Source organism: Aspergillus sclerotioniger (assembly GCF_003184525.1).
Source record: "Aspergillus sclerotioniger CBS 115572 chromosome Unknown BO94scaffold_4, whole genome shotgun sequence".
NCBI classification, from domain to species: Eukaryota; Fungi; Ascomycota; class Eurotiomycetes; order Eurotiales; family Aspergillaceae; genus Aspergillus; species Aspergillus sclerotioniger.
In genome coordinates this window covers 1059788-1072840 of record NW_020290994.1, presented here as the reverse complement: position 1 = coordinate 1072840, position 13053 = coordinate 1059788, and the positions used below count along the sequence as shown (strand labels likewise).

Sequence of the window (13053 nt, the reverse complement as noted above, 5' to 3'; positions counted from 1 at the left end):
CGCCCAGTCCACCTTTTCGCTTGCCCTGGGGAGACCGTTTGTCGTGAGACCTTGGAGCTTTCAAGATGAGTGATAATCAACCACCTGCTCAAACGCTGGGCTCCTCAGAAGTTCCCATTGAAGGCCCCCCGGTTAAAAGACCCTGCACAATCGATACGCCACCTATTTCCTTGACGCCAGCAGACGATGGAAGCGATTTCTACAACACCCCTTTGGCTGCAGGAACGCCAGCAGACATTGGTGCTGCCAAGGACCAGGTCGATGCTGCTCAAAATCAGGCTAACGAGTCGGATGTTCCTTCAAATGCCCACCCACTGATTCCAGGATTGAACCTGGTCAATGACAGTATCAAAGATCTGCAGTCAGAGGAGATTGAATCACAGAGCACCACAACCTTGGCCGGTGAGCACGAGGGTACTGCTTCTGCCAGCCAGCCAGCAACCGCGCTGGGTGAGGCTGAGAAGATGGAGGGGATCAAGGGGGAGCCTGCTGTGGGAGGCATAGACGCCATGGAGGTGGATGCCAACGAGAAACAGGAGACCCAACAGTCAGAAGGAAATGCGACCGGCATCGAAAGTACAAGCGCACCCGGGGAAGCATCTGCCATGAATGGCGCAGAAGACGCCCAGGACGAACAGGACGATGAGCACCCTGAGTGGGAAATCGATTCCTCCCCCTACGAATCCTCTTCCGATGACTCTTCCACCGATTCCTCTGACGACAGCGACGATGACGACGAAGACTACCCCATTTTGAGCCCCGAAGAACAAGCGCGGATCTTGATGCAGGCAGAACTTGGTTCCGACGACGAAGGAGACGGAAAGGGTAAATCAGGTGGCCATCTCAGAACCGCAAACGAAATTGATGAAGAAGCGCCCCCGATCCCAGAAATTACCATCACACCCGAGATGAAGGTTGTGCTTCTGGGTCATGTGGAGGCAATCGTTGAGAACACCCTCCTTATCTCAGCCAACACGACCGGTGAATATCAGGTTCTTGAAGCGGGCTCGCTCCTTTGCCTGGAGAACCGGAATGTCGCCGGTGTGGTTTCCGAGACGCTTGGAAGGGTTGAGAACCCGCTGTATGCCGTGCGGTACCCGACCGCTGCCACCATCACTGAGCGTGGCCTGTCCAAGGGCACCAACGTGTTCTATGTTGTAGAATACTCTACATTCGTCTTTACCCAACCTCTCAAGGGCCTGAAGGGAAGTGATGCATCGAACTTCCATGATGAGGAAATCGCCGAGGACGAGGTTGAATTCTCCGATGACGAGGCGGAAGCAGAGTACAAGCGCAAGCTGAAGCAGAAGCGCCAGGAGAAGAAGGACGCCAGGAACGAGAATGGTCCAGCCAGAGGCAGGAGAGGTCCACCGGGTCCCTCCAAGCTCAACCAGAGCGAGCTCAACTACGATGATAATGCGGCTGACGATGGATACACACCGCTGGCTCGCCCAAAGAACCTGCACGAGATGATGCGCCAACAGGAGGCTCCCGTTGAAGCCGATGGCCACTCCGGCCCTAGCAGAAACAACTCCGGCTTCCGCGGTGGCAGAGGACGTGGCCGAGGAGGTGACCGCGGTAGGGGAGGCCGGGGAGGCCGTGGAGGAGGCCCAGGATCAAGGGACTCCCACGAATCCACTTCTCATCAGGACCGCCAAACATACTACCAGCACCAGCACCAGCACCAGCAGCACCAGGCGCAGAGCTCTCAACCTCAACAACACCACCCTTACCCCCAGCAAGCGTATCCTGCGGCCCCGCAAGGCGCTTACGCTCTTCCTCAACAATTTACCTCCTTCGCACCCTTCCAGCCTCAGCAATCTCAGCCTTACGGACAAGGTGCAGTGCCAACGCCGTTCAACTTCCAAATGCCCTTCCAACAGGCCTACCAACAACCAAACCCATACCAGCAGCTTCCTGCTAATGTGCACATAAACCCCTTGTTCTTGGCTGCCCTTCAGCAGCAGCAGCAGCAGCAACAACAGCCACAGCAAGCACCGGGGCAACAACCGCAACAGCCCACCATGAATTTCGACCAGGTGAAGGCGCAGTTGGATCTTTTGCGGCAATTAAGCAACAACAACCAGGGGCCGCCTCGTACGTGATGATATGATGAAATCCGTTGGATTTAATTGCCGCCGTTGTTGTCTGTTGTTATTATATTCTTCCCCTTTTTTTGCTCGCGTAGTTATGGGTTCGGTTGCATATTAGGAGCTGGGCATCGCTTTCGGATGGGTAATAAAAAGTTACGCTACTGCTTCCTTTAGACGTTCATAAGTTTGGCACATGTATGGTGTAAAGACTTACTACCGGGTTACCATGAAGGAGACTTAGGGTGTATGATACAGATAATTGGAATTAAAGAAGCGTGATAATGCCATGGGTCTTGGTATAGTATTGCAAGTGGACGGGAATTCACGACTCGCTCTGTTTTGCGCTCTTGGCCAGAACCCAGAAGTTCTCCAGCTTCGCGCGAGCCAAGACATCCTTGGCTTGAGAATCCGTTTCACAGATTCGCGCGCCTAGCCACTTGCGGAATGCCCGGCCCTTGACCTGACCTTCCCAGACGAGGTCACATGTGTTGGAGCTAAGATCTTTCAGATCCCCGGTTTGCTCATCTTCAGCAGCTAGCCACGAGGCTTGGGCTTCCCGGTTGCCCTCACGCACAGCGCCTGGGCCTGCGTTCTCGGTCCAATCAATCCGGTTCATCATGAGCTTCCTGTAATTGTTGATTGAATGAGAGCCTCCTTCCACAATCACAAGATTGAACCGAGGGTGCATAACACACACCCCAGTGAGAGCGTTCTGCTCGGCGTTCTTACTGATTTTGAAGCGGTTCCGTCCGTTGGCGAGGCTATCGATCCGATAAACAGTCATGAAGATACCTTTCTCAGCATCAGTCTCCTGTTGTCTGGCAAGCTTATCTCGGCGTTCCTCCTTCGTAAGCTTGCGCTCCGCATTGGCAGTCTCGTGCTTCTCACGACGGTCTGCGATTTCCCGGTTCACGCGTGCTTCCACGGCTGTGGGATCTTTAACGGCTTGCTCGCCCAAAACCCGCATCAGGTTAGACTTCTTGACCTTTGGCGGAGGAGCTGGCTCGAGACCCAGCCGGATCTTCGCTTGTTGCTCCTTCAGATCTGCCATTCGGCGCTGGCGACGGATCTTGGCCTGTTCCTTCGGTGTAAGATACATGGGCTTCTGTGCCGGTAAAAGCTTTTCTTGCGGAGGATCTAGGAGAACCGGATGTTGGACGTAAACCGTGATAATCGAATCGGGGGTATCAATCTTGAGATTCTGGTCATTTTCGATGGCCGAATAGTCTTCGCCATCCACCAGACCTTCATCCCACCATTCCATCGCTGGGGGGGCTGGCACGAGGAAAGCCTTTTCCACGTCCAAGTCTTCATCAATACCCGCCTGTCGTGCTCTCTCTGCGATCCGCTTCTTCATAGCCTCCAATTGGGCCTGCCGACGGAGAGCAGCCGCCTGCTGTATGTACTTGCCCTTTTGGTTGAAGATGAGCTGTCGCGTCTGTCGTGGCTTTGCAACTGTTGCCTTCGGGCCAAGGTTCGGGTCGAAGTATGGGTTGCTCTTGATATCTTCCAGAGACGGTCCAGATAAATCAAGTCCGGCTCGATCTGGCCTCCCTGCGGTAGCTGGGGATTCAGTCCGTCGATTTTTCGATAGTGAAGTCTGTCGTCCTTTTCCGCCGCGGTACTCAAGCGTATCGGCCAGCAAAGCGGGATGAAGTCCAACATCCAGGCCACCTCGAGCTCGCGACGAGCCATCATCTTCATCTTCGAACGGAGGAGGTGGAGGGGCTGGCGTGGGGACAATTTGTTGCTGAGCTGCAGCGTTGGCGCGTCCGGTAGCAGCTGCGACTCTAGCCTTCATCTGTTCCAATCTCGACATGGCAGAGCTAGCTGCAGGAGGCGTCGGACTGGCACTCGAGGCAGCTGGTGTAGGTGATGGCGATATGCCTTTGGCGGCTTGCAGTCTAGCACGCACAGCTTCTGCTTTTGCTCTTGCTTCGGCCACCATCTTCTCGATGTCAACTTTGCCCGAGGCGGGCGCCCCTTGGGCGGGCATTGGGGATCCATGATTGGAACGAGGTCTTTTCTGTGAGTTCTTGTCTTCGTCCTCGGGGTGAGGCCGCTTCAGCATGTTGCCTGATACGTCCGCCATGATTTGAGAGACAAAGAATGCTCCACTCACCCACAAAGATCAGCAGAGAGGCTGACGGTTGGTGATGACGGGAGACGATGGAAGATGACGGGGGAGAAGGCCAGCCAGGCAAGGATACAAGACGTCAACTATGCAGAGGAAGTTGCAAGTGCGACCGGCGCGGCAATAATCACGGGGATTGAGCCAGAGCCAACGTGGGTCCCCCGGCGGTGTCGCATGGCAGAAAAAAAGTTGGGTGAAACTTTTCGCATCGTCGAGACGGACGATCCCGCCTCTTCTGCTTCCCAGGCCACCAGCCCCAGACGAACACCCAGGATTTGCACCGCCAGCGTCGTCCGTCGCTCAAGCGGCTGCCAGGGGAATCATGACCACTTTCGCACGGCCCGTGGCCTCCTCCATCGCGGGGATTGACTTTGGTGTTTACAATGATGAAGACATCAAAGCTATCTCTGTAAAGCGAATCCATAATACGCCGACATTGGATTCCTTCAACAACCCGGTCCCCGGTGGTCTCTATGACCCGGCTATGGGTGCATGGGGTGACCATGTGTAAGTCTTTCCTCTTCTTTGCTTCGGATTTCCCCAATACCCCCGATTGGCGTACTATGCGGATGCGAACCGAACTGACACTAGCTAGCTGCACGACATGTCGTCAGACCTCCTGGTCTTGTACCGGTCACCCCGGACATATCGAACTTCCCGTCCATGTGTACAATGTCACGCATTTCGACCAGCTGTATCGTCTACTCAAGGGCCAGTGTGTCTACTGCCATCGCTTCCAGATGACCCGGTTCAACATCAACACCTACACCTGCAAATTGCGACTGCTACAGTATGGCTTGGTTGATGAGGTGGCTGTTATCGATTCCATGGCACATAAGAAAGTCGAGAAGAAGAAGTCAGCCAAGGACGGTGAGGGATCCAGCAGCGAGGATGAAGACGACGACGATATCATCGAGCGCAGAAACACCTATGTCAAGAAGTGTATCCGTCAAGCGCAGGCAGATGGAAGGCTGAAGGGCCTCATGGCTGGTGCGAAGAACCCGCTGGCTGCGGAGCAGCGACGAGTACTTGTTAGAGAGTTCTTCAAGGACATTGGCTCTCCTTCCAAGTGCGCCAGCTGTAGTGGGTACGTTGTGACATTATATATATGTGAATTCTCCCGAGGACTCCCCACTGATACTGGCGCACAGAATTTCCCCGTCATACCGGAAAGATCGGTCTTCAAAAATCTTCCGCAAGGCCCTCACCGAGAAATCCAGACACCTGATGGCGCAAGCTGGATTCCAGATACCAAACTCTTTGGTCCTTCTGCAGCAAGCTAAGAAGCTTACTTCCAAAGAGAAGGAGGCGCTTGCCAACGGGGTGTCTGACAGTCATAGCACCACTTCGGAAATACATGGAGCGGAGGAAGAGGTTGCACGTGGAAATGCTATCGTGGCCCAGGCTGAGAGCAAAAAACAGGCTCCTGGTGAGAGCCAGCAGTTTATGCCCTCTCCCGAGGTTCACGCTACGATGTCACTGCTTTTTGAAAAAGAGGAGGAGATCCTAAGCCTTGTTTATAACTCCCGACCATTGCCGAAGAAGGAGTCGCGGGTTAGCGCGGACATGTTCTTTATCAAGAACATCCTAGTGCCACCGAACAAGTTCCGTCCTGCAGCGCCGCAAGGACCTGGCCAGATCTTGGAAGCTCAGCAGAACCAATCCCTGACGTCGATCTTGAAGAACTGCGACATCATCAACCAGATCAGCAAGGAGAGGCAGAGCGCGGGCGCCGACTCCGCTACGCGGGTGCGGGACTACCGCGATCTTCTTCACTCGATTGTGACCCTCCAGGATACTGTCAACATGCTCATCGACCGTGACCGCGGTAATGCTACGGGACCGGCTGCCGCCGCCGCCCCGATGGGTATCAAACAATATTTAGAAAAGAAGGAGGGTCTGTTCCGGAAGAACATGATGGGAAAGCGTGTCAACTTTGCTGCTCGAAGTGTCATTTCGCCCGACCCCAACATTGAAACCAACGAAATCGGTGTTCCTTTGGTGTTCGCTAAGAAGCTGACCTATCCGGAACCCGTGACAAACCATAACTTCTGGGAGATGAAGCAGGCTGTCATCAATGGCCCGGACAAGTACCCCGGTGCTTCTGCGATTGAGAATGAATTCGGTCAAGTCACCAATCTCAGGTTCAAGAGTCTGGATGAGCGGACAGCGCTGGCCAACCAGCTACTCGCCCCGTCCAATTGGCGCATGAAGGGATCGCGTAACAAGAAGGTCTACCGTCATCTTACTACCGGTGATGTTGTTTTGATGAACCGTCAGCCCACGCTCCACAAGCCTTCTATCATGGGTCACAAGGCTCGCGTTCTCCCCAACGAGAGAACTATTCGCATGCACTACGCTAATTGTAATACCTACAACGCGGATTTCGACGGTGACGAAATGAACATGCACTTCCCTCAGAATGAGCTTGCTCGATCGGAGGCCATGATGCTGGCGGATGCAGACCACCAGTATCTTGTCGCTACATCCGGCAAACCCCTCAGAGGTTTGATTCAGGATCACATTTCGATGGGAACGTGGTTCACCTGCCGAGACAGCTTTTTTGATGAGGATGACTATCATCAGTTACTGTACAACTGCTTAAGACCCGAGAATTCTCACACGATTACGGACCGGATTCAAACGGTGGCCCCTGCGATGATTCGGCCAAAGCGTCTTTGGACCGGTAAGCAGGTTATCACGACCATCCTCAAGAACATCATGCCTTCCGACAGGGCCGGCCTCAACTTGAAGAGCAAATCGTCAACCCCCGGAGACCGATGGGGTGAAGGTAATGAGGAAGGAGAAGTCATTTTCAAGGATGGTGAGATGCTTTGTGGTATCCTGGATAAGAAGCAGATCGGTCCTACCGCTGGTGGTCTGGTCGATGCCATTCACGAAATCTATGGACATACCATTGCCGGAAGGCTGATGAGTATCCTCGGTCGTCTCCTGACAAGAGTCTTGAACATGCGTGCCTTTACTTGCGGTATCGACGATCTTCGGCTGACTGCCGAAGGCGACCGCGTGCGTAAGGAAAAGATCAGCGAAGCGGCCGCCATTGGCCGTGAAGTTGCATTGAAGTATGTCACCCTCGACCAGACTACTGTGCCCGATGAGGATGCCGAGTTGCGACGACGCATGGAGGAAGTCCTCCGAGACGACGAGAAGCAGGGTGGCCTGGATAGTGTTTCCAACGCTCGCACCGCGAAGCTTTCGACGGAGATCACAAAGGCCTGCCTTCCAGGTGGTCTGGTTAAGCCCTTCCCGTGGAACCAGATGCAGTCGATGACAATCTCTGGAGCCAAGGGTTCGAGCGTCAATGCCAACCTGATTTCTTGCAACTTGGGTCAGCAGGTTTTGGAGGGTCGTCGTGTGCCTGTCATGGTCAGCGGCAAGACCCTGCCGTCTTTCAGGGCATTCGACACGAACCCCATGGCTGGTGGCTATGTCTGTGGTCGTTTCTTGACTGGTATCAAGCCCCAAGAATACTATTTCCACGCCATGGCCGGTCGTGAAGGTTTGATTGATACTGCCGTCAAGACCTCTAGATCCGGATACTTGCAGCGTTGTTTGATCAAGGGTATGGAAGGGTTAAGGGCGGAGTACGACAGTTCGGTCCGTGAAGCTACTGATGGTTCAATCGTTCAGTTCTTGTACGGTGAGGATGGTCTGGATATCACTAAGCAGGTCCACCTTAAGGACTTCGATTTCCTGGCCTCGAATTACGTCTCTATCATGGCTCAGGTCAATCTGACCAGCGACTTCCACAACCTGGAGAAGGAGGAGGTGACGAACTGGCATAAGGATGCTATGAAGAAGGTGCGCAAGACAGGAAAGTTCGAGGCCATGGACCCTGTCCTTTCTCACTACCACCCCGGAGGTAACCTGGGCAGTATCTCAGAGAGTTTCTCGCAAGAACTCAAGCAGGTAAGAGTTACTCGGCCCCCAAGAAAAAAAGCCACTGAGGCTAATCATTTTGTTATTAGTACGAGGACGCCAACAAAAGCAAGCTTCTGAAAGACAAGAAGAAGGATGTCAACGGTATCATCAGCAAGAAGGCATTCAACACTCTTATGCACATGAAGTATATGAAGTCTGTCGTCGAACCTGGTGAGGCTATTGGTATCGTCGCTGGCCAATCTATCGGTGAACCATCCACTCAGATGACCCTGAACACCTTCCACTTGGCTGGTCACTCGGCGAAGAACGTGACACTGGGTATTCCCCGTTTGCGAGAAATTGTCATGACTGCCAGTGCGCATATCATGACACCCACGATGACTCTGGTCTTGAATGAAGAGATGTCTAAGGAGCATTCCGAAAAGTTCTCCAAGGCTATCAGCAAGCTTAGCATCGCAGAGGTTGTCGACAAGGTCCAAGTTAGAGAAAGAGTTTCCTCGGGCAGCATGAAGGCTAAGGTCTATGATATTGACATCACCTTCTTCCCAGCCGACGAGTACACTGCGGAATACGCCATCACGACCAAGGATGTGCAGAACACCTTGCAGAACAAGTTCATTCCTAAGCTCGTGAAACTCACCAAGGCGGAACTCAAGAAGCGTCACGAGGAGAAGACCATGAAGAAGTTCTCCACTGCTCAGCCTGAGATTGGTGTCTCTGTTGGCACTGTCCAGGATGCACCTCGCGGCGATGATGCCGAGGAAGACGCTGCTGATGATGACAATGAGGATGACGAGGACGATGCCAAGCGTGCTCGGGGTACTCAGAACCGGTCGAACCAGGTTTCTTACGAAGGCCCCGAGGACGAGGAGATGGAAATGATCCGACAGCAGGATGCCGAGGAAGATGATGATGAGGACGACAATGACACCGGTGAGAAACGCGATGTCGAGATGGACGATGCTTCAGATGACGAGTCCGAGGACGACACGAAAGACACAAAACTGCGTGAGGAAGATATCAAGGGCAAGTACCACGAAGTCACACAGTTCAAGTTCAACCCCCGTGACGGAGGATCCTGCACTGTCCAGCTGCAGTACGACATCTCGACCCCCAAGCTGCTCCTTCTGCCTCTGGTCGAGGATGCTGCTCGCAGCGCTGTCATCCAGTCTATCCCTGGTCTCGGCAACTGCACGTTCGTCGAAGCCGACCCGATCAAGGGCGAACCCGCCCATGTCATCACCGAAGGTGTCAACCTGCTTGCCATGCGTGACTACCAAGACATCATCAAGCCTCACTCCCTCTACACCAACTCCATCCACGACATGCTCACCCTCTACGGTGTCGAAGCTGCACGTGCCTCGATTGTCAAGGAAATGTCGGACGTTTTCCAGGGTCACAGTATCTCCGTTGACAACCGCCACCTGAACCTGATCGGTGACGTGATGACCCAGTCCGGTGGCTTTCGCCCCTTCAACCGTAACGGTCTCGTCAAGGATGGCTCCTCCCCGTTGGCCAAGATGAGTTTCGAAACCACTGTGGGATACCTCAAGGAGGCCGTCGTTGAGAGAGACTTTGATAACCTGAAGAGTCCCAGTGCCAGAATCGTCGTCGGCCGCACCGGCACCGTCGGTACCGGCGCGTTCGATGTCCTTGCTCCGGTGGCGTAAAGTAATTGGCGTGTTGCATTTATCTGTCCTTATTGTATATGTGCAAAATCTTAGTTCCTGTATTTCTATTTCTTTTTTCCTACTGTTCTTGTCTGACGTGTCCAACGATCTCTGCAGTTGTCTTTCAGCGGGAATAAGAAAAAAGTTTTTCTTACGCAGATCGAATCTACCTTTCAAATAGTACGAGCAATCAATAGAACTCTGGGTACTGCAAAAACAGTAAAAGGATATTTCCCTATGCTAGAAGAGGACGCCTTGCTTGTATTGTACATTTTGACCGAATTAAAAACACCAGACGAACCGTGGTATCGTGCATTTTATGCAAGGACTGCCGAGGAAGGGCCAATAGTAAGTGTCGAAAATAAATAGTAAATAGGAGGGAAGGATTCACTGCGCATCCAACATCATCAAATCTTCATCAATGTCGTCATCAAATTCATCTGGGCCAGCACCGTTGCGAACACCGTTGTGAACACCGTTGTATGCACCATTTGCATCGTTAGCAAGGGCTTGGCGCTGGGCTCGTTCCTCCTCAAGCCTCTGTTTCTCGAGATGTCTCTCCAGATCCGCTAAGCTCCATGTCGAGATACCTTCTTGATCCCGGGCTTTGAATGGTTGGGCCATGGTCCGTAGGAAGTTCTTGGCGGTGGCCACTGCCATATCGGTACTGAGGTTGGTTTCGCTTTCCAGCATGGCCTGGTTGATCCATTTGGGGAGCTGGTTGCGCTTCTTCTGGAATCGACGATCGGCGAGAACCATGACTCCGTAGTCGTCTTTGCCACGGAGGACACGACCTAGACATTGAGCGGCGTGGCGCATCGCGTCGAAGGATAGGAAGTCATTTTCTCGGATACGGTAGTTCTCGCGAAGGAATTCGAGGCGGGCCTTCAGGATACGGGACTCGGTGTATTGGAAGGGAACACCGATGTTGATCACGGCGCGACCGTAATGATGGTCGAAATCAATACCCTCGGAGACCTTTCCTCGTGCGACACAGAAGAGAATGGCACCTCGTCCGTTACAGCAGGCTGTCCGGTAGGTTTCCAGGGCAAGGGACGATTCCTGGGCGTCAGGAGTTTCGACGAGGATTAATTTGTAGTTCCAGATTGAGTCGAGAATGCCCATGCCTTGCCACATGCTGATGATGGATTCCATGTAGAGGTAGGAGGGGAAGAAGACGACGATGCCGTCTGGGGTGACTCGAGCGAATTCGAGGACGAGATTGCCGTAGTTTCGGACGACACCAGGGTCGTTGCGAATTTGGAAAGAGGAGGAAATTTGTGCTTGGTCCGATCCGCGGGTTACGACCATGGGGAGGAAGGATCGACGTGCGAGGGTCATACTGTATGACTCCTGCATCACAGTGTTGAATCCCAGCATCTTTGGGTACATTTCAAGAGGCGACAGCGTTCCAGAGGTAATGATGACGGAGCTGAACCGGTCGAACACCGGCTTGATGGCAATAGCGGCATCCAAACAGGTGAAGTGCAACACCGGGTTGGGTACTGTTGCTGCCTCTGATTCGAAGGGCTCCAAGATCAACAGGAAGCCTTTGTCGTATGTTGCGACTAGAGTGGCGAACGTTGCTACCTCCTGGAGTGGTTGGTAGTCTTCTATGTTGATCAGCTCTAGGGTGCGAACGAGCGAAGTTAGTCGTTCAGCGCAAAATCGGAGAGGTTTCCGCTCGATATAGGTTAGATCCTTCACATGCGTTAAGAACGAGGGAGGCGTTTCGGATATAGTATGCATGACTTTCATTCGCGTCTTGAGGTATTCGATAAATCTTTTAAGAAAGGATATGAAGTGCTCCGCTCGTCGTATATTTCCGGGCACGGCTTCCTTCAGCAAGTCGTCTGGAAGGACGGGATTTGAGATGAACTGATCCTCCTCTCTAGCTTGTTCAGCTTCTCGTAGGCCTTCGACGAGTTTTGAGTATTCATTCTGAAGCTTTTCCGCATCCGTACTCTTCATCTCACTGATCTTGCGCTCCAGGTTGTTCGCCCCTCTTGTCGCTTTTCGTAATGAGTCCTCCGTCAGGTCGATACTCAGCGATTCAATGCAGACGTTGTCGATATTGTGCGCCTCGTCGAAAACCACAATACAATCCTTGGAAAGTTCTCGCGATACCCTCTCGGCGATTTTCGGGTCCAGCAGGTAGTGATAGGAGTAGATAATAACGTTGCAAAAGGGCATCTACAGTCCATGTGAGTATGACTGAATAGCGATCGCAGTCCATAGCTAGAAGGGTCTTACCATGCGCCGGGCTGAAAAGTAAGGACATTGTTTATGCTCTTCGCCGTATTTGAGCAAGCCGTCAAGTGTGAAGACACCGGGAGGCACGAGGTTGTGTGGTTCGAGCAGATCGAGGTTCTGTATGGGATGTTATGATATAGTCCAGACCCAAACCGCAAGCTCCATACCTCGTGGTAGACACAGAGTTCGACATCCTCGCCCCTCTCCTTCTTCTCCTTGACGAACCCTGCAGTTAAACTCCGGCACCTTGCATCAACCACTGCACCACTCTTTTCCCGCTTGACAGATGGATGCAGGCACAGATTCTTTCGACTCGTCAGACCTAGGGCGCGGAAGTCTTCTGTGTATCCCAGTTGCTCGGCACGGAACTTCATCAGCGCCTTCAGCTCAGCCAAGGCCTTTTCGATCTCAGACATGGTTCGAGAACAGTAGATGAGCTTTCTGTGCTCCGGATAATGTTGCTGGTAGGCGACAATCAACGAAAGTAGCGATACCGTCTTTCCGGTTCCCGAAGGCATCTCCAGGACACAGTGACCCCCGGCGTCGAGGGTCTTTTTGAGATCGCACATGTAGGCATATTGTTCGGGGTAGATACGAGGATAAGGGAAAAGGACGGGGAGATCGCTAGGAAATGGAGGGCATTAGATGACGATGCTCTAGAAACTGCAGCTGAACCAGTCGGATGAAGGGAGACTCACTCGATGAAGAATTTCATGGTGGGAGGGGAGCGCGGTGCTCGAGTGAAGCAGTTGATCGGCTTGGGCGCAGCGGCGGAGGATCTTCTAGACCGCGTCGACTTTTGCCCAATCGGGCGATCGATGACACCAGGTCACGTGGCGTGCCCGATAGGGACCCCGATAATGTAATCCCGCCGCTTTTAAACGGCGGGGGTTGCCAGAAGATGCTTCAGAACCACAGGTATCCAGGGGAAATTGTGCAATGACAGACGTTGAACTGCGGTAGCTTGGGTCGACTAGCTGGGAGCTTGCACGACCAGATT

At 53.1% G+C, this 13053-nt stretch overlaps 4 protein-coding genes across 4 annotated transcripts; 2 read left to right on the top strand and 2 right to left on the bottom strand.

Moving 5' to 3' along the window:
* Nucleotides 1-6: 6 nt before the first annotated feature.
* Nucleotides 7-2254, top strand: BO94DRAFT_531666 (RNA-binding snoRNP assembly protein NAF1). Its single transcript, XM_025610949.1, has one exon. The coding sequence runs from the start codon at nt 66-68 to the stop codon at nt 2103-2105; it is 2040 nt and encodes a 679-aa protein (XP_025471493.1). The 5' UTR covers nt 7-65; the 3' UTR covers nt 2106-2254.
* BO94DRAFT_282790 (U4/U6-U5 snRNP complex subunit PRP3) lies at nt 2234-4336 on the bottom strand. The gene is made up of 2 exons (XM_025606641.1): nt 2308-4336; nt 2234-2254 (listed from the first exon to the last, which is right to left on the bottom strand). Exon 1 carries the CDS (start codon nt 4183-4185, stop codon nt 2416-2418), a length of 1770 nt encoding a protein of 589 aa, XP_025471492.1. The 5' UTR covers nt 4186-4336; the 3' UTR covers nt 2234-2254; nt 2308-2415.
* A 142-nt stretch (nt 4337-4478) lies between these two features.
* Nucleotides 4479-10006, top strand: BO94DRAFT_531664 (DNA-directed RNA polymerase I core subunit RPA190). Its single transcript, XM_025610948.1, has 4 exons — nt 4479-4734; nt 4823-5314; nt 5379-8157; nt 8217-10006. Exons 1-4 carry the CDS (start codon nt 4550-4552, stop codon nt 9798-9800), a joined length of 5040 nt encoding a protein of 1679 aa, XP_025471491.1. The 5' UTR covers nt 4479-4549; the 3' UTR covers nt 9801-10006.
* Nucleotides 10000-12934, bottom strand: BO94DRAFT_621190 (TFIIH/NER complex ATP-dependent 5'-3' DNA helicase subunit RAD3). The gene is made up of 4 exons (XM_025616983.1): nt 12752-12934; nt 12221-12677; nt 12054-12170; nt 10000-11993 (listed from the first exon to the last, which is right to left on the bottom strand). Exons 1-4 carry the CDS (start codon nt 12766-12768, stop codon nt 10188-10190), a joined length of 2397 nt encoding a protein of 798 aa, XP_025471490.1. The 5' UTR covers nt 12769-12934; the 3' UTR covers nt 10000-10187.
* Between the last annotated feature and the right edge of the window lie 119 nt (nt 12935-13053).